Raw genomic sequence first — 25,555 nt, forward strand, 5'->3', positions numbered from 1 at the left:
TTCTTTGATCTGTCCCAAATATAGGTATACCTATGTGTGAGTTAATGTCATCATACCTATTTATCAGAAGCATTTTTGCTCTTCCTGATTCCGTGATGTAATTTATTCAACGAATGATTAGGTATACCTACTTGTTCTGTAACCGCCTGAATTCAGCGCCGGTAATACATATTCTGTAACCATAGATTTAATATAAATCTGTAACTATTTCTCCGTAAACGAGTGGTGATGAGATAGGTATTCAGTTTTACCAGGGTCAAGGTTTCACTGTTGATTGTCAATTTAAAGATTCATTTAAAAAAGTTCTAGGGAAATTCACTGAACTATTTTGTTTTTATTCATTCGTAAATTATTTTAATTATATATACCTAGGTGCTTTCCAGGTGTAAATAGTTTATTGGTTATTTTATTATTAAGCTAGTCATCACAGAGGTTGGAAAATGCAAATGAAATAATAATATTATCCCAGAATAAACATGCTTGCTGAGTTTCTCCCACTGCGACAAAAATACTGGAGAATGAACAACGCGATGTCTTCTTTGACATATTATGAATATTCGGATGTACAGTATGTACCTACTTAATTTATTAAATTGTAAGTAATATTTTTAGTTTCCTCTAGTACCTATATAATATACTGAACTGGATATCTAAAATTCTACGCGAACAACCCTTTATTTTCGTACACTATTGAGCGACTTCCGTGTTTCATCCCAAGAGGCAAGGCCATTATTATATTTTTGTGAAAAGTTGTGATGAAATCCCACGTTATCATAAAATAAAACGGTCCCGTCTCTTTTTGTGTCTGTTGAATTTATATAATAATATGTATTAAATAATATGCCGGTATTTTATCTTGGCTATCCGGTCAATATAATATTTACACAATATGTTGGTATATTTTATCGTAGACTGTAGATTCTCTTTACCCCGGAAAGCGGGCTGTCTTGTTTATTTTTTGACAAGACAACTGGCAGATCACACCGCGTTTATTTTATTTGGGGCAAACGAACAGTCATGGTGGCGATCCAGTGCTATTTACGTGTCTACGGCATATTCACAACCAATAACATAATAAGGCCGCCGAAATGTGGAAGATACCGTATTTAAAGATCTGGCTTCCAATCATTTGTACTGCTGCAGTAAACAAATAATATTGGTGTTTTTCGTTGGATGTTTTGTTCAATATGTATGTAGATAGGTAGGTATATGTGCGGAACAAAAGGTCTTATCTTTAAAATATTCTTTTCTGTCTTATAATATTATCTTCGTCTATATTCGCGACCAGTTGTAACAGATCCCCCAAAAATTGAATATTGAGCCACTTACGGAGGTTCCGTAGCCATGGGAATCTCCGTCGATCTACGCTTCTGCTGCCGTCTACCTTCCCTTGCATTATGAGTTGGAGTAAATCATACTTATCATTATATGCCCGAAGTACCTACATATGCAGCTTTTTATGCGCTCAAACCCTCCAAAATAGATTTCCATCATGAGCTTTCATCCGTTGGAATAGTTAAATCAAGATTTGACCTGCAGTGCATACATCTCTGAATGTACATATCTTAATATTACTCAGAACATGTTTGAAGATGCCTGTGATGTCAGGCACCTATTATCATGGACCTGTTGTCACATGGAAAAGAAAGCAAAATCAAAATTTGAATGCTTTTGGTTTTCCCGCCTGAAGATGGGAACGGAGTTCCGTGATATTTTTCTTGTGCAACGTTGGCGAGACTACTTTTGTCGTGACTTCTTCGTTGCAATAATATAATATATAAATAATAATACATTCATTCGACACGATAATATAGTACCTATATCGTTTATTCTGTGACTTTACAAAGTGATTGATATACAATTTAATTAGTAATCCTGTAACCTAATTAATATACATGCGGTTTTCTCCACAGTTTATGAATATTTGTTTTGATAATTCAGATGAACTAGTTTCGTTTGTAAAAATATAAGTAGTTTTTTCGTGTTAATACGATACAATGTCAGATATTCATACCTAATTTACCAGAAAATTAGGGATTTCTATGAAAATATGACTTATAAGATTCGGGGAATTCGTTTTTCGCGCTCTAAAATTAAAATATCCTCGCCGAAGTGGCAACGTCGCTCATTGGATTTGCTCCCGGTGAGAATTGAAGGTACGGCCACTGAAGTGTGTGTGTGTCGCTCGTTTATGTATTTACCTATGTATGCGTGTTCTCGCGATGGCGCCGTGTTGCCATGTCGAATACCCGCAGTCTGCCGCTATACGAATTTGACTCCTTTTCATCAGTGGCCTAGGCGTAGCGAGCGCAGCAGTTTGCTCCGGTCGTTATATTATTTTACATGTCGCTACGCTACTATCCAAAATGGCCGCCGCGCTGTCGTTGTCTGATCGTACCCGCACCCTGTGTCCGTGTTGCGATCGCTTCGCGTGCTTCGGCGGCTGTGCCACACTGTGTTATCGACATCATGATGCATCGTTATCAACGCTATCTTCCTGTGGGACAATCATCTCGCCGTTCGCGCTGTGTGATACTGAAAAAGTTATTACGTAATGGTGGGAAATGGAGGAGAAATCGCCTCGGCCGCCATTGCCCCTCGGCTTCACCGCGGTATTTTTGGAAAGCCGATCTCTCGCCACACAGACAGGCGTAAGCTATGATTTCTTTCAAAAGAAAAATAACACTGAAAAGCGAGGTGCGGGCAGATATTTCACGGGATTGCAACGGAATGCGTAAGGATTCCTGAAAATCACAGCTGTAAAAAAATAACGTGTCATGAGTCATTTCAGAATCGATGCCCGCGCCTCGCCCGTTATCGCCATCTTGGATATAGTAAACAATGTCGGTGCTCTGCATGATTGTATGAATACATGTGTGTGTGGGGTGCTGACGTACTACTTTCAAGCAATTTATAAACACATCGTATTACTTCATCGCCCATTATAACTTCCATTTAAGTGGCAAAGAGGCTGCTCTGATGGCTGGCTGCATATTTTATCATTGTATGCTATGTTTAGGTGAAAGATATTGCATTGGCATTATTATTATTTTATAGTCAACAAGAAGCTGTCATTTCAGATGCGCTCGATTGATCTCAAGGTCTCTTTGTTCTGATCGGCCCGTGATTGGTCAGCCACCCCGCGAATCACGTGACTGCGTAGATTCACTTGTAAAACAAAATACCGACGTAATCCGTCTCCCCAATATAATTTCAATTATCGAACACTTCGTCAAATTGAAAACACTCACGACATGCGAAAAACGCCGCAGGCGGGGTACGGTACAAATACGATTTTATAAAGATTGTTATATTTTGGAAGTGAAGAAGTACGAAATTTTAATAAATATAAAGTACATTGTATAACATAATAGGTATTATAAAATCGCTGTAACTGATTAAACGTCCCTGTTTACAAATATTTGCTGCCATATTATTTATATAAGAAAAGTATTAAGCGATGCCTATATATATTTCTACGGCTGGCAAATTTTATAAGAATATAACAAAGTACATCATTCAATATCCTCATAGAATTTGTCTTTAGGACACGGCTATACTCAGTATTTGCCAGTGGCGAAGGGTTGAGGTAGGCTGTTAAGATTCGCTATAAATAGTGCACACTAAACTTTTTTAGTCATATTTATTTGATTTTATTGAACTAAGACTACAATTTACAGATGGTGTTAGTTAGTTTTTAAAAATCAATTAAACCCAGCCTAAACGAAACCATAATAGTTTTGGTCTAATTTGGGCAATACGACAAAATTGTGCACACTTTTTCATTCATAGTTATTTGTTTTCATTGGATTAAAAATACATATTACACATATTGTTGGTTAATTTTTTTAATTCATTAAGCCCTGCCTAAACCAAACTATAATAAATAAAAAATATTATTCTATTTATAAAATATTCAAAGTTATGTATGATTTAATTGCATAATTTTAGATATTTTATATATAGACATGTATTTTTTGACTATTATCTATTATGGCTTGGTTTCTCAGGGTTTAATTGAATTTTAAAAACTAACTAACACTATCTGTAAATTGTAGTCTTATTGCAATGAAAACAAATATGTATGTCTGAAAAAGTTTAATGTGCACTGTTTATGGCGGATCTTAACAGCCTACCTCCACCCTTCGCCACTGGTATTTGCATCATGTACCCATTATATTGGCTCGCCGTTTATCCTTCGCCTTTCGAATCGGAGCGTATACATCTCCAATATACCTAGGTCCCGACAATGTCTTCGAAAAAGGTGCTTGATTAGTTACCTCTTTCGCTTTCTGCCAGTGTTACTTGTTATTTAAGACTACATTATTTGGTTCAAGCTATTTGCTACTCCATAATGCAAGTGGTTTCCAATCGGATTCCACGGAACCGTAGGGCTCAGCGAGAATTTGCAAAGGTTACTCCTTGAAACAAATTAGGTAATACAGGAAAAAAGGTTTAACGTTAACGTGACCTATTTTCAAATATTTTAAAGCAAAAATTAATGATAACACTAACTAAAGTCACCGCCTACTACGCACTGTTCTTTTTATTTATATTAAAGCGTTTACAATTTGTACAGTAACGTTATGGGTACGGCTAGGTTTGGTTTCAGGAATTTCGAAAAATTTTCGAGATTTTCCATCCGAATTTTGAGAATTGAAATTTTTAAAATTTCGGGAAATCCCGCATAATGTTTTCTCGAGGTTCGGGATTTCTTATCAAATATTAATTGAAAAAAAGCATTTTTCTATATGAAAAAAGTGGACAGAAAACACAAATTCAAAGACTGATCGGGGCATTCAATTAAGCCAACGTCGAGTCAAAATAAGCGCAATTATTTAACATCAGGGAATTTTGTTTCTCAAAAGCGTTCGCGATTGTCAGACGCAGCGTTTGACAGTCTGTTTTTTCTTTTTAATTATATTTTAATAAGTAATATTTTGAATTAGTTTTGTTTTCCTACTTGTATTTTGTTTGTCTTAACATAATTAATTAAATAATAAAAACACAGATTTTAGGGTTTTTTTTAAATTTCCCGATTTCTCGGGAATTAATTCTCCACAATTCTTTTCTGGAAATCCCGAATCTCGAGATTTTCTCGGGAAATACCAAACTCTTGTTACGGCAGGAAATGATTTATTACTATATTGTTATGGCCTTGATGATACGTACTGTCAGCAGTAAGGCCCCTTTCAGACGGGACACCGGTGTCGCGCTTGATATAATATAGGAGGCCTTTGTATTCGAATAAAGGGGCCTTTGTATTATGTTTATGGACTCCCCAGAACTAATAAGTTCTAATTTACTAATTTCGCGTTATAAATTAGAATATAAAACTGGCTGCGGTAATAAAAAAAAAGTGTATTGGCGGCTTGAGAATGTAGCGGCCGACGAAAAAGTGTACTGGGCACGACACACGAGTGTCCCCGTCTGAACACTCCCATTTAGTTATGTGTAAATGCGGAATCTCAGCCACGCCGGTTGCTCAACATAAAGGGGACACTCGTGTGTCCCGTCTGAACGCTGCCTTAATCCATGTACGCGTAAACGGGGTACAATACCCCAGTGACAGCGTTTTGCGGAGCGGGGCGCGCATGTTGAACAAGTGTATACAATATGCACACTCAAAACGCTGCCACTGAGGCCTTACGTTTAGGGCGCATCCAGGAACCGGTATTGTACGGCGTTCATCTATTGGTAACTAGCTGACCCGGCGAACTTTGTACCGCCTCAGAATCAATAATCTTGTGTTAACTTATTAGCTGAATTAAATTCAGTTTTTTATTAAGTTAAAATGAATACTCAAAATGAATAAGTTCAATAAATGTGCAAAAATCAAATTAAAATGAAAAGTATTTTAATTACATTGAACTGTACACACTGTACACCCACGATGGCCGCGTGGATTAAGCGCTGGTCTATAGTGTCGAGGGTCCCAGGTTCGAATCCTGAGTCTGGCAAGTTCACATATTGTTTTTCAATTTGTGCATGAGTCAGCGTATGGTTCTAATACGTTGAGCAAGTGGCTGACATCCATTTCTCGTAAAAATAAAAGCTGTTAATATAAACCTCCACTCTGTGGAGGCCCATATGATTCTATTAGGATCGGACATGGTCAAAAGAAAAAAAAGAATGTAATTCACGTGGCAGCAAGGCATTTGCTTTATTGAAGCGAAATGAAATGATTTGCGTAGCATTGTTGCACTACTTTCTGTTAAACTATTTGCTGGATGGGTTGCACTCTGGTCGATTCCGTTCATTGAAGCACCTTGTGATATATGACATTTTTCGTTTTGTTGTCAGGTACGAAAACGAATAAAGCAGATGGTTTGCCGACACATGACCATGCTACGTATAACCTTCAGTTGTAAATTGTGCGGTGGCAAGCCAGGCAGATCCAATGAGTTTAAAAATTCAGTTGGATAGTTGGTTGCTTCGTCTTCGTTTGTTACACGGTCGATAGATTTGAAGGAATGAAGTGGACCAACGATTTGATTTTGAATTGTGAAGTTTAAGTGATCCACATCTTTGTTCTTTGCCGCAAGAATGCTCGTTTACTCAACCAATTGTGATTTTTGTGGTTAGCAATGATGTTCGGTAACACTTTGTTGATGACTTCGTCCTTAGTTAAGGTGACGCATCAGTGAAACGCCAAATAATGTTCAACTGTACGCGCGAAGAAAATTTGTACTTGCTTCCCATTCATTGAGAGAACGTGGAGTCGGACGCATGTCACTTTGCTGCGTGATGGCGACGGGCCAATTAATTCTAAAATCGTGTAAAGATGACTAAAAACTTTACCCATTTACTTTAAAAAGCAAACATGTCAATGAATATATTATTATTGATACTAATAGAATAATAAACAGAACATAAAATGGACGTATGTTGGATTTATATGAGAAATAATATTTCGTTTGACGGGCGTCATTTTCACCCGCGACCCGCAATCCGCACATCGCCTAGCAACGATCTTTTTAGACCGTGCCTCAACTAATGCATGGCCTTAAGACGAAATTGCAAAAATTCAGCGAAAACGAAATAGATGGGTTGCACTCATGTCGATTCCCTTCATTGAAACACCTTGTGATATACGACATTTTTCGTTTTGTTGTCAGGTGCAAAAACGAACAAAGCAGATGGTTTGCCGACACATGAACATTTTACGTACAATTGTACAATTGATGAATTCGTCCTTAGTTGAGACGAAATTGCAAAAATCCAGCGGAAACGAAATCAATCCGTTCGATTCATCGGCCGTTACCGATAGTCAGCAATTGCTTGGAGAAATTTTCGGCAAATGGATCGTTTAGCAATGCAACTCGCATGTTTGTCGTCAGCTGAAGTTTCTTCACATAACACCACAGAGTCGATGATTTGAGGCAAGAATTTATTTCATCGGCAGCGGTCGATCTTGGAATGACTGGTAGTGTTTGGCGGAAATCGCCAGATAGTAGAATCATTACGCTTCCAAAACTTCTTGAGTCATTGCGCAGATCTTTCATAGTTCGATTGAGTGCTTTCAATGCGCGTTTGTGCGCCATTGTGCATTCATCCTAGGTGATGATTTTACTTGCTAACAAAACTATGGCCATTACTGAGTGTTTCGCAATGTTGCATGTCGGTATTTCAGTCGTTGGCAGGTTTAAGGGCAATTTCAACTTTGAATGAGACGTTCGGCATCCTTCTAGTAACGTGGCCGTTGTCCCAGAAGAAGCAACTGCTACAGCATTTTCGGATCTCGCACGCCAAAATCAATGACATGAGGAATGTCTTCCCAGTTCCACCGGGCGCGTCGAGGAAAAATAAGCCACCATTTTCATCATTAATTGCCTTCACTAATGTATCGTACACTTCTTTCTGTTGGGGGTTCAACAGTGGTACATTCACTCGAACTGATTGGTTCAATGCATCTCGATCATATTCACGTTCACGTTCCAATTCTCGATTGAGAGCGTCGTTCATTCCACGATGTGGTGTTGGCATTCCTAACTTGACTATCAAACTGCCGCACATGAGGTAACACATATTATATTTGATCAAAAGCAAAGCCTGGTTATGTATCTCCTCATTCACCTTGAGATCGGGATTCCCTGAACTGACACGAATTCGATGTAAAATGTCTTCTGACATGTCATCCTTGTACTTGTTTCACAGTTCAGGTGGATTCAATGGGAAGCATGTCAAAATAATGATAGCAAATAATGTGCGTATCTGATTTGGAGATGTAGAAACAATTGCTTCAGCGATTGTCATATCCCAATGAGTATCGTTTTCAAGCAAATTGAGCTGTTGACATGAAGCACGAAATGTTGGGCACACTACACCATTGACAGTTTGACATTTCGACTATCATTCTTTCTTTTGTTTGTGTGTTTCTTGTTTATTGTTTCTGTCATGTATCAGAGATGGCGTTGTATATGGATTTAAATTTTTTGTGATTTTCTTTTATTTTCGAATGCACTCTTCATTGTTCAAAATGTATGAGAAAATTAATTTTCTTCATAATTTATTTTTTCCGTGATTTATCCGATATTTTAATAGTTATTATGCTATTCCGGGTGGAGACAAATCCAACAAAACAAAGATTATAAAAATCTGTCCAGCCGTTCTTGAGTTATAAATGGTGTAACTAACCCAAATATAACCTAATATATAGATTGGTCGGATTGAACCCATATTTACGGGGAAAGACTCATTAGTTTAAATTGTGATGGAATTTTACGACGAAACAAGTAGCAGTTCAGTAAGCTCCGCGGAGGAATGGTGGAAAGTCATCGTCACTATTCTTGAAGATAATAATAATTATGTAGTGTCAAGTTGGTGGTAGGTTTTCATCGAAGAAGATCGATTTTATGGCGAAATGGGACTATAATTATAATCTATTCGGATAAATTCTGCTTCCATACTGTTATATAAAATAATACAATAATCGGACGAAAACTATCCACCCAAGGCACAAGGCATGTTGCAGTTTTCTGATTAATTTAGTTACGGTACAATACCTATTTTTTGGCTAACCATTAAAGGCCCTTCTACTTGTGGATGTGGTTCTAGTATGAAAATTACAAGTTCTTTCAACGAGTGGTCTGATCCAGAGCAAGCAACATTCATCGTAAAAGTTATTTTAATATAGCACCAAGTATTGGAGGTCTTCGATACTAGGGTAATAGAAGATTTTTTTTATTTTGTATAGAATTTAATACAAATTTATTGTTTAGTAAAATGTGAAAGAAAAGGTTGCCAATCACTGAATTTTAGATGACCATTCGTGTACGCGTTTGCATTACATATACTGAAATGTCAAATGGCATGGCAGCTATAAAGAATGGTGTAGATACTTCGTTGAAACAATTCGATTTTGTGCGTTTTGACAAGAGTACCAACAGAACGGGTCTAGGACGATTTGGCACCGGACAACTGGACGCCACGGAATTCGAACATAATTAGACGTTAGGTACTTATAGGTACTTTAAAAAAAATATTCAATATTATTTAAATGATTATATTATGATTTAATAGTTGGTGGGAATTTAAATATGCAGACGTAAACAATGATTTAATCGTGCATATGTTTAAGTTCCAACGAAAAAGGAATTTTTTTATTTTATATAAAGCCTTTATGCATGGTAATTCTCAATCTGCGATAAAGAATACATTGTGTTAAGAGTAAAATGAATTGAAAATACTTACTAAGTAGTATATAGAAACTAATTAAAATACCTCGTCTACGTTCTGTATACGTGTCTACGACAGTGCGGCGTCCAATTGTCCGGAGGCCAGTCGTTCCATTTCCCCCACAGAACTGATTAATTCCCTGGGCAAGACTTTTTTTCTTAGAATTTTGAGTTCTGTTTGTCTAACCATGTGATGTGCAGTTTTTTTTAATTTATACAATAGATATGAAGCATCTATATACAAATTATTTACTCGGAATACCTAGGTCCTAGATCAGTGGTTCCCAACCCTATTCTTATCAGGGGCACATTTATAGCCAACAATGGAATGGCGAGCACATTTTTTTCAGTGAAACTTACATTACACGACAGATAATTGGACATAAAATGTAATTGTGTTATTTATTAACAAAGCTATTATGTTATTATAAATGAACACCTAATAATATAAGAAAACAGAATGACATTTTAATTAGTCTGATCTGTGGCATTGGATTTCTTCTATCAATTTTGCCTACATAAGTAATGTATGTGAATAACCTATTCTTAAACAGCCATTTGGATTCCAATAAGAAGAGTCTCGATCTATATTTCGAATATTATCCTCATTGCATTGTCTGAGCCCTCGGGCACTGTTGGGAATCACTGTTCTAGATAATACAAAGATAAGGTTACGAATCTTGATGAATGGTTATTTTGGAAAGTAAGTTGGTTATTGCGTATAATTATATTTTTATAAGAAATATGAGGTAATTTATTGTTGATGAATAATGTATGCTACGTCAGAATTTTGATGCTAAAATACGCTAAAATCAGGGAACACAGAATTAATGGGAATTGAAATAGGTACCTAACGGGTGTGGAGGAGTAAACAGTCAACCGATCTCGAGTGTGGAAGAATATGGGATAAACTTAAACACTTGTCAAGAATACGCTTGTACTTCGTATTGGTGTATTTGAAGGTTGCAACACACTATTGCACGTCTATGTGTGTTTCATTTTCGTATGACACTCACACATTCAAAACCCTGCTTCAAAATGTAGCATATTGGGGTGTAGCCTATCGGAATTGTTTTCTGTGACTAAAATGTATGTCTACTTATGGTTCTAAGAAGATTATCCTATACCGCTGTATTTGCTTAAAGTATGTGTACGAATTTGAGATGCTTTCGAATTTAAACAAGACGTATCCTCAGAAAAAGGAAGGCAGAACGTTCACTCAAGCGTCAATTACATTGAGCTTCTTTACGAGCTGTTTGTTGGCGAATTTATAATCTGCCTGTAAAGTCGCCCAGTGTAATCATCGAACAAGCTAACACGCAGGTTGTAAATATTCTACCGAGAAAAGTTGAAAGCCGGTCAACTTTACACGCTACACGCCGGCGTGCGAGCCTACTGCGCCTGCGCAGTAGCAACCTCCTGGTAAAAAAACGAACTACGTTCTGTCAAAATAGTCACTGGTTTGTGGCTTCTCAGCGAATGGAAAGTTTTGTGTGTAATCATCAAATCGCAGTAACTGAATCGCCCGCTTTTAAATTCGCCAACAAACAGCTCGTATAGAAGCTCAATGTAATTGACGCTTTACGAGCTGTCGCAGCTGCGCAGACGCAGTATGCCCACACGCCGGCGTGTAGTGTAGCGTGTAAAGTTGACCGGCTTTCAACTTTTCTCGACAGAGTGTTAACAACCTGCTTATTAGCTTTGTTCGGTGATTACACTGGGCGACTTTACAGGCAGATTGTAAATTCGCCAATAAACAGCTCAAAGAAGCTCAATATAATTGACGGCTTAATTATAATAAAATTAAAAGTATAGATAGTAAGTATAAGTGGATGGTGTGTTTCACGGGGATACAATGACATTTTAGTATGTAAATAAAAATTGTTTGTAGCCAGCCACTTGGAGTTTGACTGCTTTTCATGAAAAGTTAGAAGCATCATTTTATTCATTACATTGGATTGCATTACTATAATACCTACCTATTACATGGACGATAAAATATGTAGGTATTAAATGTTGCCATTTTCATAACATACCTATCTACCTAAATTAAACGTTTTGGCCCGACTTATCCGCTTTTAGACAATAAAAACATTAATAAAAAGAGAAATATCGATTTTTTATTAGTAATAAATAATAGATCATTTTCATAAAACCTCATTTATCGAATGTTATAAAACAGTTAATGTAGAATTTACGGATACTGCAGTCATTGTGGCAACGCCTATCTGGAAATTATCAGTAGGATTGCCAAAAAAATAAACGAAATAATATGTACCCATTATGTTTTGTCTGTCAATTGCATTGAATTTATGTGATTATTTTGGTTTCAAACATATTTTTTTGACCAATTCTACTATAAACATTTTAAAATGCTGAAAATGTTACAGATTCGCGAATTTTGGCGTAATTTTTTTTTTGTTTTGGTTTGGCAAGTTTGTTTCCCTAATTTAATGGACAAGCTTATTTTTTGTGTAATCAAAATTAAAACCAATAATATAATTGCAATAATATGGCATGACATTGATTTTCTGGCTGCATAGTAGGTACCTAGGTCCTATCCATGCAATACCTACCTATATAGTTTTCAAAGATGGACTTGAGTGGTTATTTTTGAAGATATTAAACGCGTTCCATGCCGGTCTGGTTATGTTATGCGACCAACTCGTCCGAGATATGCATACTTGTTGACCCGCTCGTTTTGAGTGCCATTGATGGCAATTGCTTTTGGTTCAGCAATTTGGTCTATCTTCGTTTTGTTTTCAACTAGATAGATACCTACCCAACAATATGTACGGCTTGTCTTCGGCGTACACCCTCTGTAGGTACTTTAAACTCTTAAAACTATTTATTATTACATTGATGTTCGTAAAATTGTTTCTCATTCATAATTTTCACGATTCCATACATTTAATACTATAATATGGAATTCATATTTTCATGTGAGACGCCAAATGCTGCTTATTGAAATTACTACGGTCTTATCTTCTTGTACACTTTTTAGACACGATTGTTTATACTTCACAATCTTATCACAATATATTTTTATCATTATCAAACATCCTGCTTTTCTGTACATGTTCAAAAATATCCGCACTCTCGAACCGTGACACAGGAAAAGAGACAACACTCCTGTGAGCATCGTTATAATACATCTCTTTCTATCGCATGCACACCCGGCTGCCGATCCGTTCCAGCTCTTTCTCTCTTGTGCCAATTGATACATTGTATATCACCACCTGTTTCATAATAAAATTAGGACGTATTTTGTAATTTAGCATCCTTTTCTGATTCACGCGTCCAATATATAGACTGTATCGGACATACGTTTAGTCTTCAATAAATAATTACTTTGCAGTGCTAAGACATACGTATCGTAGGTTCGTTTATTCTGGCGTATTTATTTCAACTGCAGTGGGGCGTGTCTGTTCTCCTTCGCGAGCTGCGGCTGCCGCGTTTGGCCTTTCCGAACAGAAAAAGTTGCGTTGTTGAATGTTGATCGCTACTTGTTTTCGTCGGGGACCGCATACGTAATGTCGTGTCTGTCAGTATACACAATTTATTGATGCCTATTAATTTTGCTTTCGCCACAATGAAAATGCATCAATGGTGTTAATTTACACGTATTTCTAGTGTGGTTTCTTCCCGTTATTGTGTATTTCTGTGTTATTTGTTTGAAGTCGAAATATTCGTGGTTGTGCGTGTAGCCGTGACGTTCTCCCGCGTAGGAAAAAAACTATTGCGTGTGGAAATATTATAACTGAAAGTGTATGGGATAATCAGTTCATAAATAGTGTTGGATTTAAATAAGTATTTCAATAATTTCCCCGTGTTGCATTGTTGAAAATTAAATTCCTTATCGGAGATAGATATTGCTGAATTTACGCGGGAGGCCGACGAAATGGGATGGCCGCCCTCTTCAACCGAGGTAAATAAAATCTAACAAATTACGTTATCATTCTCACTACATAACTAGAAATAATTAATACAATGTTATTCGGTCGCACCTCAGTTCAGTATAGACGCGGGCGAATATTTTGCCAGACGCTACTCAAATAAAAATCGTGACAGCCATTGCGATAGTGTTTTGTTTTTCTTCGTTCTTGTTATTTATTTTGTTCATTTGTTCGGCTGGGTGGCAAGATGGCCGATGGCCTCCTCTCATTATCAAATCCAGTGGGAGGTATGTGTACGATCGCAACACCGCGTATTATTTTGAGTGTTTGAAGGTTACGTGGGTAGGTACCTATGTCGGTTGTTTTATATACTGCGTCTCGGATTGTAAATATAATATTTTTGGTCCCAGTTTTTACCGTTGACGGCCGCGTATTTTTATCTGGGCCACACTTTTTTGGTGTAAAAATTAGAATTCTTCTCTCTGGGAGTCCGTTATTTTGCATTTGTGTCACTTTTTATTGATCATTTTTATCGTAAAGTGGTATAATCGATCGGAAACTTTATATCGGTTCCTGTCAGTCAGTCATGGACCACATTTGGACTAGGAGACTTTTTGAAAGGTTGCTGCATCAATTTTGTTTATAAAAAATATGGAAGAGTTATCATCCAGTGGCGGATTTCCATGATGCAAATGGGATGGTTGCTTTATTAGAAAACACCAAAATCTTTTAGTCAATCGTAACAAATTAGTCAAAGCTACAATATGTAAAAAATCCTTTCAAATTGTCAACTGTCAATTAGGTACCTACTACCCATATTTTTCACATGGCCATTGCCAGTGCCACGGGCCTCCACATATCTAAAATCGCCAATGCTGATATCGATATCCGTTACTTATACTTTTTTCTTATTTCTATCGATTGATTTTGCTTCACGAGACTTCCGTATTGTTTCAATTGAATTCGATTGAATTTTATTAGCACCTTACAGGCTGCAGGCCAAGATTCAATTTGTCCATCTTCTCTTGCTTTTGGTGGTCTTTATTTTATTTAGTTACTCACTTCATATCGTTTAACTTTTAATAATGTACTTTTATAATATGATAATTCAGAAGTATGTACATGTACCTATCTCGGCTGAGTTTCATTTATTAGTTTTCTGTGCATCTGTTTTCTTCACCAACATAAGTATAAGATTTGCATAAAATCAAATTCTGCATCCAAATCACACTCAAAATCTAGCGTTTTACAAGGTTCTTCGATACATTATTTTAAGTTTATTATTCAGGTTATCCATTGTCATTGGTGGCCTATGGCCTTTATAAATTATACATTAATCCTAACCGTATCTCGAATATTCATAATCACTTGGAAATAAATATCTGAGCAATTTAACGGCAATGATACTACCTAAGTAGGTATACCTATATGAATATTTTTTTGATTATTAAACAATCTTTCAATAAATGAAAAATTTTAAATTTCGTCTAAAGAAATTCTTAGATCCTCCTTATAAGTACACAGGTACACTCAGAAATTTGGTTGTCTTACGTCTGTGGACTTATATTATCATGGTTATCAATGCTTTACAGTCTTTATACTATCACACACATACATAATGCCAGCCCCTACTTCTGTCCTTTACGCTATGTAATAGCGATATAAAATTTCAACTGTGAGATGTTTGTTGTAGAATATCTCTTTCTCTATGTTGCCGGCTCATTGCACTGCTTGTCATCTCTCGACTGTACTTGCATGGGCCGGGTTCTGAAATGTTAGAAATTATGATGATATGCAGGAGATGCACTCCGTGATCGATGACTCGATTACCAAAACGTATATTATATATCCAGCTTGCAGTCATCCACTGCAGGTCATTGCTTTTTACCGTTTCTCTTGGATTACGTTAGGATTTTGAAGCGTTGCTGGTAATGTGGTGGCCTATTTCTTTGGTTAATGCTTGTCCTCCTAATTTAAAAGCTTTCAGGAGATGATCATATTGTTCTACTTCTCTAGGATTATATTGGTGACATATGCGGCTGAACATTACCATTACCTTACTTTCTTCTATAATCATCGGCATTGACATACCATACAGCATATGTATTATGTGAGATGAATATTAATTCTGGTAACCGGACAAAACGGAACATGACAAAACAGAACAGCCAGGGGAAAAATGAAACATTAATTTTTGTGGAATTTATTTAGGTTAGGTCATTATTTCGTTTTACCTAGTCACCCAATCATTTTGAACATATTACCTATATTTATATTGATTAAGATGAGATATCCTAAGCTTGCCGGCAACACCGAATTAAGTCCCGTTTATTTGAGGCTTTCAGCGATTAGGATTACAGAACTTAGGTATATAATTTGATTTATTTTGGCGTATTGAAAATCTGTGCTATTAAAAAATCTATTAACATGTTAGAGATAGGACAATTTCAATATTAAATTTATATTTTTCCTGAAAGGTCATAGTTATATTTATCGTTGTTTTGTTTTGTCATGTTCTGTTTTGTCACTGTTCTGTTTTGTCATGGAATCCTTGTCGAATATTTACTTCCTATATAAAATATATCGATAATAATTTTATTCCTTTTGTGACATCCAATTCTTTTAGGTGGTGCTATCTTACCCATATTTCAAACCAATTGGCAGGGGACCCTCTATGTTCTGATAAAACACACTTTTCATCAAACCTTTATTATTGTTCAGATCCTAGATTATTATGACAAATATTTTCATTAATCCATCGATTGTTCAAGCTATGGTTTAAGTCAGGGGTCGGCAAACTCTTGGACCAAAGGAGCCAAATATGAGTGGCACAATGGTCAAAAAAAATTCTAGAGCCATACATAGGTATATTTTTATAAATATGATTTATTTAAATGAATTAATTACATTTTATAATTGTTTACTTATTAAATGAAGAAGATTTCCCGAATAAAACTAAAGTAAATATATGTTTTTATTGTTGAAATTATTAATTATAATTTAATTAATTAATTGATAAAATTTTTACAGAATATGGATTACATACAATTTTCTCGCATTCCTTAAAACTAATGTGAACAGTGACCTGCCTTGCATTTCTTTGGAGAGTTTCTGTATGCTTGGTATGCAACTTGTTGTTTTTGATTTCAGGCGCGACTCCAAATTCTTATCGGTTATTAGGCTTCCCTAAATGCTATTTATATTGTTCATTTTTGAAAATGATATTGCTCACGTACGTATTATGTAGACTCGAATATGAGTTCGGAAGCTATTCCATGTATTAAAAATCGTGGTATCTACCTTATGTAAATATTTTAGAGCGCTCCACTTGTGTTGTGAAATTAAATTGCATTTTTCTTTCTCGAAGTCTAAATCCTCAATTTTGGTGGCAAGACCTACAAATTTGGAGCTCCATAACACTTGCTTGTTAAATCCACCAATACAATTGTATTTCGAAAGTGATCTTGTCAATATCAAATGCAGAAAAAAATTGTCAACTTTTGCAATGGGCATTGTTGTTATTTTAAATTCAATAACAACAATCTTACCTTTTTGCATCAACCATCACGGAGGAAAAATTAGGCTCGCGATAATGGCATTATATTATAAGTGTACAAATCAATGACAAAAAATAAAAATTGTGAATTTTGCAAAAGTTTTTGTAAAAATTGTGAATTGGGAATTTGGCAAAGAGCCGCATGTGGCTCGCGAGCCGCGGTTTGCCGACCCCTGGTTTAAGTCGACGGCTATGGGCACTTTTAATCGTTTTTGTAATTAAGGCTATACCTCAGTTGAGGCATGGTCTAAAAAGATCGTGGCTAGGCGATGCGCGGATTGCGGGTCGCGGGTGCAAATGACGCATGCCGAACGAAATATAATTTGTCATATAAATCCAACATGCGTCCATTTAATGTTCTGTTTATTGTTCTATTAGTAACAATAATAATATATTCATTGACATGTTTTCTTATTCAAGTAAATGGGTAACGTTTTTAGTCATCTTTACACGATTTAAGAATTAATACCCCCGTCGCCATCACGAAACAAATCAACGTATTCACAACTCGACATTTGCTCTCCGAATGCCAGCGAGTCCAAAATTTCGCCGCGCCTATATTTGAAAATTATTTGCCGTTTCACTGATGTGTTATTTGCATTTGAAAAGCGGTTAGCAAAAACACAAATTTGTGCGTCCCGTAAGCATATTGAGTTTGATTGATTGATGTACTGCACCAAAATTATCTATACATTTTTATTTATCCCCATTCTTTCTGCTTTCATAAATTTATAAACTGATGGTAGGTATTCATTTTTACCTGTCCCTTGAAATTAATTAATTAATTACTACTACTGCTCTCGAATCCTTGCACTGAAGTATCAATGTCCTGCTTATTTAGTATATATGCAAATAAGCAGAATGGTAAAAATAGCCATTTAGTTAATTTTAGGAACATTTGCTTTGATTCTAATCCTTTGGCTCCATCAGAACCAGGCATTCATTTGTTCCATTTATTTTTGACCTTTTGCAAATACTACAATCATTTCAATAAAACAATGATTATTCCATTTGTTTGTTATTTTATTGATGATAAAAACACTGGACAAGTTATGTTTTCTGATAAGCATAATATAAATATAATATGCACTGTTATTGTTTTGACTCAACTTGTGGGGAAACCAATCCAAAACTGTAAATAATACTGCTCAGCCAATAGGAGCTTGCACTTGGTTTGAAATAATAGTAGTATTTAAGTAAAATGAGTAATACATAATACTTAAGGTAAGACTGTTTCTAATGTAAATTTATGCTCAGAATGACATATTTTTCACATTCTTGTAATATAACAGTACAGAGTAGACTTTGCCAATGTGATATTATTATCTTTTTCCATTCTCTATAATTGATTGTGTTAATCCACATTATTGGTGTTTTTCTTATAAGTTGATATTTTTCGTAATGTCAAATGAAGTACATAATACACATATTGGTAGCAATGGGCGGTTGTTATAGGGCATAGGCTGTGGACATTCAACATTTATTGTGCACACTAAACTCTGTCGCGTCACACTTATTTGTTTTATTAATTAACTTGCATGACGTGGTATTTATTAGTTTTTAAAATTCAATAGTTGACATAAGTACTCGCAGTAAAAGGTTTTTAGTAGAAGGTTTTCTTTCTTCACACCAAAGGGGATGGAGACACAACCCATTTCAGTATTTATAAAATTAATACTCGTAAATGTAAAATAACGATTGATAGTCTCTAAAAGACAAAAAATGTAATGTTTGACTTATCCCCTATGCATGTTAAATTTGAAGATTTAACTCGCTCTGACACTTCAACACCCATGTTTGGGCCTGACAGTCAATCCATGACCATTTAGGATGCTGTTCAGCGGCTGGCCGCTATCGATCCTGCCACAAGGCCCACCCAACGCAATCCTATGAAGTTAAATGATGTGAAGATACATTTTATTTTTGAAGTGGTCGCAGAGCTCCAGGTCATATCATTTGTATATGACATTCGTTTACGATCCAGTTTGGGGCCGTATATCCTTTATCTCAAATGCATCCAGTTCATGTTCATCAGTCTCGGCGACACTCTCAGAGTTATGCTCTCGTCTTAAAGCAGAAACAATGATTTATATGATTTATCATTTTCAATATTAACATTATTCTTATATTTACATACCTACAATTTATCACCTTTTTGTCTGTAAATCAGGAGTGTATTCATAGTTAAGAAAACTTATTTAGATAAAGTGTGCGAATCAGCAACAAATTACATTAGTGTTGTGTCATCATAATAACATTGCTGGATTATGTAAGGTTGAAACAAGTGTTATTATGTTATTAATAAACAATCAACACATCCAATGATTAATAATAAGGCAATATTAATATTGCCTATCTTGATTTGTGATTGATTGAAATGTAAACATCACACTAATCAGTTTTCAAATCTGTTCACTAATTGTATTGTTTTTATATTACTTTTTTTGTTGTCTGATGATACACTAGTCAGAGTATGGACCTAATAGACCGAGCAAGTGGCTAACTTATATTTCTCATATAAACAAAAATCTGTACAAACCTCCTCTAGGTGGAGACCCAAATGATCGTCTTAGAATTGGACATGGCCAAAAAAAAATATTTATAATACTATTATAAAATGAAGTTCTAGCAAGTATATGAATATTATTATAAAATATTAGTACAAGCAGAGGTGGATGTGGATGTGGATGTAATCAGTCTCCCCCTGTTTTTAGTGTATTTTAAACAAAATTTAAAATGATGTCAGTCAAAACAGTATTTTATAATTATTGTTCTTTTAATTGTATAAATACCTAATGATATAACAATAATTATTTTGTAATTTTAAATCCTTCTCTCTGTTGATTGTTATTTTAGAGTAATAAACCTATTCAATTATGTAAGGTTTGAAATGATTTAGAGAATGTGAAATATGAAATGAACTAAATGCCAACTCAATTATTAAAGTAACCTTATCACTGCCAATTTTTACTATGTGGACACTTGTAGGCCATCTATTTTTTGAATAAAATAAATCCCATATGAAATAGGAACAGAATGATAAATATTTGTGAAAATTTACCAAATCAACATGTTTCTCGATTTTATCGTGAATATTTTCACACTAAAATGATAAATATTGTTTAAAATATACACAAACAGTTCATTCAGAAGTTATGAGGTTTACAAGAACCCGCGAGTTAACTCGTCTGTGGCCTGACGTGACTTACATACTTTGGCGAGTTAACTCGTCTGTGGGACTGACCAGGTTAATAAGATACCTAACATTTCTTTGGAATGAGGATGCTCGACAACTCGGGCCTTCCTCAGTGAAAGCAATAGGTATCCAGAAATTCAAGAATCTTGGCGATCGATATTCTGCAACCCTTTTCAGATGGGGAATCTTTTTATCACTGTTTTGCTTTGTTTTTTTTTTGGAAAGTTATAAGTAAGCATTGAAAGTATCGACATCTTGAAAGAAATCATAAACAATTCTTTTGTTTATTGATGTTTACAGTGGGTAACTAATAGTAATACATATTAGTGCAATGTTGTACAATCAATGACATTATTAATGGACAATGCACTCAATACAGTAGCTAGCAAGTAAATTCGTGCATAACATCATTCGCACATGTATAGGTAGACGTCACGCAATTTACATTAGGCGATATCACGCATCGGGAATTTATAGCAATATGGACCTTTATTGTAATGGCGTTAGAACAGCGTTTCTAGTGTCAATGTTCATTTGAGAGAACCCGTTCGAACCGAATCATTCGGCAGACTCGACAAAAAGCATCGGGAATTTATAGCAATATCACCTTTATTGTAATGGCGTTAGAACAGATTATGCCATTCGGCAGACCCGACAAAAAAGTGAATGTCATTTTTTTTCCAGATGCTTCCTCCATATTAATGTCATTGTAAACAATGCACACATTAAATAAAAATAATTCAGATGACAATCCAACTAGGTACCTATGTAATTAGTTCTTCCAATCCATTATGAATTGATAATAAATAAATTGTTATTATTCACTAAAGTCTAGCAATATCATAATATATTAGTGTTTGTATAAACGCTATCAGTCTCACAATAAATGGGACCTGTCGAATTTCTGGTATAATGCATAGAAATTGCCAAATAATTGTTTTTTTTTTACTTTCCTTATGTGATATCTTTTGAGTGAATTATAAATTCCAGGCAGATTGTTAATGTATTATATTTTATTTTCAGAAGCACCGCCATTGATACAGATGTGATTTGAAGGGGTCCGCGAGAGCCCGAGAGTGTCATCCCTTTTTGCAGGTATGATGAAGAGGGTGGGAGTGACGCGCATCGCCGCCGCTGCCCCGGACGACCAGCCGCCCCTCATCATCACCACATCACCACAGGTCATTATTTACCATTGCACTTGATATATTAGTTAGTAGGGAATCCTAACAAGTGAATTTCATAGGTAATTAGTAGGCTTAGGATTCTTCGGTATTTAAATATTTTTTTTGAGCAGCCCACAACCAAATATCAAAAATATCTGTATGTTTCAGACAATTTTGAAACATTTAAGCCCTATTTGTTTATTTTTAAATATTTTTGGGTAATTACATATTTTTACATATTCTAGGTTTAAGCACATATTTTCACATAAACAAAAAATTTCAATGTTCGTGGACCAATTAAATAGTGTTTTAAATAAAAATACTGGACTTAAACGGTGCAGAATATTAAAGCTGTTTTAGAAAAGATCAGATTCCTCAGATGTTTCAATTTTTTCTACTTCAGAAATATTATTTACAGAAATAAATAGTATTTACATATGCAATAATAACATCTGTAGAAGTGGAAAGAAGTTTATCCATGTATAAAAATTTGCCTAGATCAAATCGTCAAAGATTCACTTTCGAAAATTTGAAGCATTATTTTATTATTTATTGTAATAAAGCGTTTTCTGTTTGTGAATAAATAATAAATTAAACTGTTGAAATATATTATGATTTATGTAATAGGTACTTAATACCTAATAGTAATCCGAGTGTTCAAAAATTACAGTAGTTAAATTCCTTAATGATGTTCGGATGTGATATGTGCAATATGTCGATCGATCGCAAGATGAATGCAAAAATAGAATTTATTACAAAAAAAAATCCCAATGCTAAGTGCGAGTGAGCAAGGTCAAAATAGGACCCCTAAATTGGGGCTATTGTCCCAACAAGGAACTGGTATTTTTTAACTGATAAGCTGCAGTTTAGTCGTCTATACTCATATTATTTGACTACGCACCTCCTGTTGTCTGTTTCACAAAAATGAAGCATTTCGCTGATTGTTTTGCAGTTTAATTTGACTCTGTGGAGGCCCATATGATCTTATTAGGATCGGACATAGTCGAAGTAGAATATATTGTGTTCATTTAGATTTTTGGGCCAAAGCACAATGCGAGTGGTTGTGCGATGCGCGTGAGGTGTAAAAAGCAAGTGCCATGCACGCACTGCATGGCTTCTTGCAGTGTGTTCCGCCATTTAAAATAATGAATTTGGTATTGACCAAGTTCAACTGGTAATGATTTTTCTATTTCTAGTATTGGCGATCGGCATTTTTATGACAGTTTTCTAATCTGAAATATAGGAGATAGGTATTCCAAGTAATAAAAAAGAAAGCATAGTTTAGGGCTGCTCTATGCTACGAGGGTGGGTCAATAAGTCCTTAGAAAAAAGCATTAAAACAGTTTTTATTTTTGTATTTTTTTTTTATTTCTCAACATAATCTCCTTGGAGCTCAATACACTTGGTTAGACGTTTCTCAATTTTTTTTAAACCGTCAGAAAAATAAGTTTTCGGAAGGTCCTCAAAATTAGCATTTGTCCGATCGATGACTTCTTCATTTGAAAAAAAAACGTTGTCCACTTAGCCATTTTTTTAAGTTTGGGAAAAGGAAAAAGTCACTGGGGGCTAAATCTGGCGAATACGGTGGGTGGTCGACCAATTCGAACTTCAATTCCTCAATTTTAGCCATTGATCGTAAACATGTGTGAACACGGGCATTGTCCTGATGAAAGAGGATTTTTTTCCTGTTTAAATGAGGCCGTTTTTCTTCAATTTTGTTTTTTAGCTGGTCCAATAAAGATGCATAATAATCCCCTGTTATTGTTTTTCCTTTTTCCAAATAGTCAACGAAAATAATTCCACGTGCATCCCAAAATACAGTAGCCATAACCTTACCAGCTGATTTTACGGTTTTCGCCTTCTTTGGACATGGTTCGCCTTTCGCAATCCACTGCTTTGACTGTTCTTTCGTCTCGGGAGTATAGTGGTGTATCCATGTTTCATCTACAGTCACAAAGCGACGAAAAAATTCATCCGGATTGCGTTGCACGAGCGACAACAGGGCTTTAGAGGCCACCACCCTATTGCGTTTATTGTCGACAGTGAGCAAACGCGGCACCCATCTTGCAGAAATTTTTTTCATGCCCAATTTGTCATGTAAAATAGAAATGACGCTACCTTTTGAGATCCCTGTAACCTCAATTATCTCACTCAACTTTAATCTTCGGTCACTTAACACCATATCGTGGATTTTATTGATCATTTCTGGTGTAGTCACCTCTACAGGACGTCCTGAGCGTGGTTCATCCTTTGTTGATGTACGACCACGTTTAAATTCATTTAACCAGTTATAAATAGTTGCAAGTGAAGGAGCAGATATGCCGTGAACTAAATCCAACTCATTTTTTATTTCCTTTGCTGTTAACCCTTTTATATTAAAATGTTTAATAACAGCTCTAAACTCAATTTTCTCCATTTTCCCATTTTTCACATTTTTTTTAAATGTACGAGAAACACACAACAACCCGACCAATCTGATTGAAACTTCGCAGCATACTGAATCGGTAGTGCCGCTGCATGAAAACAAACCGCTTACAGTACTAGTCGCGCCACCTGTCGGCTTTTCTAAGGACTTATTGACCCACCCTCGTATTATAGATAGATCTAATAAATACTCTTTCTAATGTGGTCTAAATTCGGTGTTTTATGAATGCATGTATATTCGTATTACTCATAATGCAGTTATCATCAATCTAGTGACCCAGGGCTTTATCCTTAACAAAGATAATCTGGCAACATGTGAAAGAAATAGTCGTTGGTCTATAACGCTGTGGGTCCCAGGTTCGAATTCTGGGTCTGGCAAGTACACATATTGTTTTTCAATTTGAGTGTGTCAGGGTAAGGACCCAATAGGTTGAGCAAGTGGCTGACACCCATTTCTCGTAAAAAAACAAAACCTGTCAATACAAACCTCTACTCTGTGGAGGCCCATATGATCCTATTAGGATAGGACATGGTCGAAAAAAAAAAATTTACCTCTATCCGTGTGCCATGCATGCATGCCATCATGTATCAAGCTATTTTATTTGAATTTGATGCTGCCGATTTAGAACCCTTTGTTTTGAAACCACAAACAAGAACAAAAAAAAGAACAGTTACTCTAAATACATAAGAGAAAATTTAATATTATGTGAGTGAAAATGGAAAACGGTTACCAAGACTAAAAATTAAACAAGTAAAAACACAATTTTAGATTCAACCAGTTGAGTCAATAGCCAAGATAAACCTGTGGGACTTAAATTTGTCATGAGTGGATGAACACAGAACATGTTCCCTGTTCTTGTCCTGTGACTTGTACCCGAACCAAAGCATTCAGATTATTATACAAATGTGTAGCCATGACTGCCTGAGTATGGACAAAGAACCTCAATTATTATACGTAACATAATATATGAAGCCAAATACACATTTTTGTTTTCAAGAGTTTTAACTTATTACTATAACTTGAAAAGAATATCTTTTTGTTTGATAATATACTTGATCAATTTTCCATTCCTTCAAAAACATTAGTGAAGTGAGTGTCATTGATTGTACATTGTACAAGGCAATTTAAATTGTGAAGAGAATGAGTTCATAAAGATTTTGAAAGAATTCCATTCTTTTGAATTAGTTAGCGTGGGTTCTTGAACCCGAATCTTAGTCTCCGGACTAATTGATTTACAATGGTCCAATCCAACTGAGTTGTAGCCTGATTCATCGATTTTATCAGTATCTGTCATGCTTTAGGCTACCTTGCAGAGTTCTGTGTACTCGGAATGTGTCATTATATATTATTTACAGTTCCTTTCTTTGTGTGCATAGATAATGCAAGTGCTTATTCACTTTAATACCCGATGGTGACTATTTCAGTTTCCAGACTATCATTGATATTTATCCTGTGACAATCAATGTACTCTGAAGCCATATCTATTTTCGATTTGTTTTTACCAGTCGCCATTGAAAGATAGTGCAAAGTCAATGTAAATTTACAGCGTGACATTAAAGAACTAATTTTAAATGCCAAGTTTGTATTGCCTTGACCTCAAACTAAGATTTACTGTGGAAAAAATCCACATACTAGGTAA

The 25,555-nt window shown here is 35.5% G+C and overlaps 2 protein-coding genes across 6 annotated transcripts in view; one reads left to right on the forward strand and one right to left on the reverse strand.

Moving 5' to 3' along the window:
* D12 (YEATS domain containing 2 homolog D12) overlaps nt 1-25,555 on the reverse strand; it is a 440,970-nt gene that overhangs the window by 99,396 nt on the left and 316,019 nt on the right. The gene's annotated exons all lie outside the window — the stretch shown is intronic.
* Sin3A (SIN3 transcription regulator family member A) overlaps nt 1-25,555 on the forward strand; it is a 60,209-nt gene that overhangs the window by 2,150 nt on the left and 32,504 nt on the right. For 2 of the 5 annotated variants that reach the window (XM_085943028.1, XM_085943030.1), the window contains exons 1-2: nt 2,289-2,651; nt 21,349-21,506. In XM_085943028.1, coding sequence (XP_085799154.1) covers nt 21,423-21,506 — 84 coding nt within the window. In that variant the 5' untranslated portion in view covers nt 2,289-2,651; nt 21,349-21,422. Of the gene's footprint in view, nt 1-2,288; nt 2,652-13,164; nt 13,606-21,348; nt 21,507-25,555 lie in introns of those variants that run through there. The other 3 variants (XM_085943027.1, XM_085943029.1, XM_085943025.1) reach the window with 2 other exon arrangements.

This window comes from Rhyacophila brunnea, unplaced genomic scaffold, assembly GCF_057557595.1.
Source record: "Rhyacophila brunnea isolate RB1 unplaced genomic scaffold, BYU_Rbru_1.0 scaffold_15, whole genome shotgun sequence".
Lineage (NCBI taxonomy): Eukaryota > Metazoa > Arthropoda > Insecta > Trichoptera > Rhyacophilidae > Rhyacophila > Rhyacophila brunnea.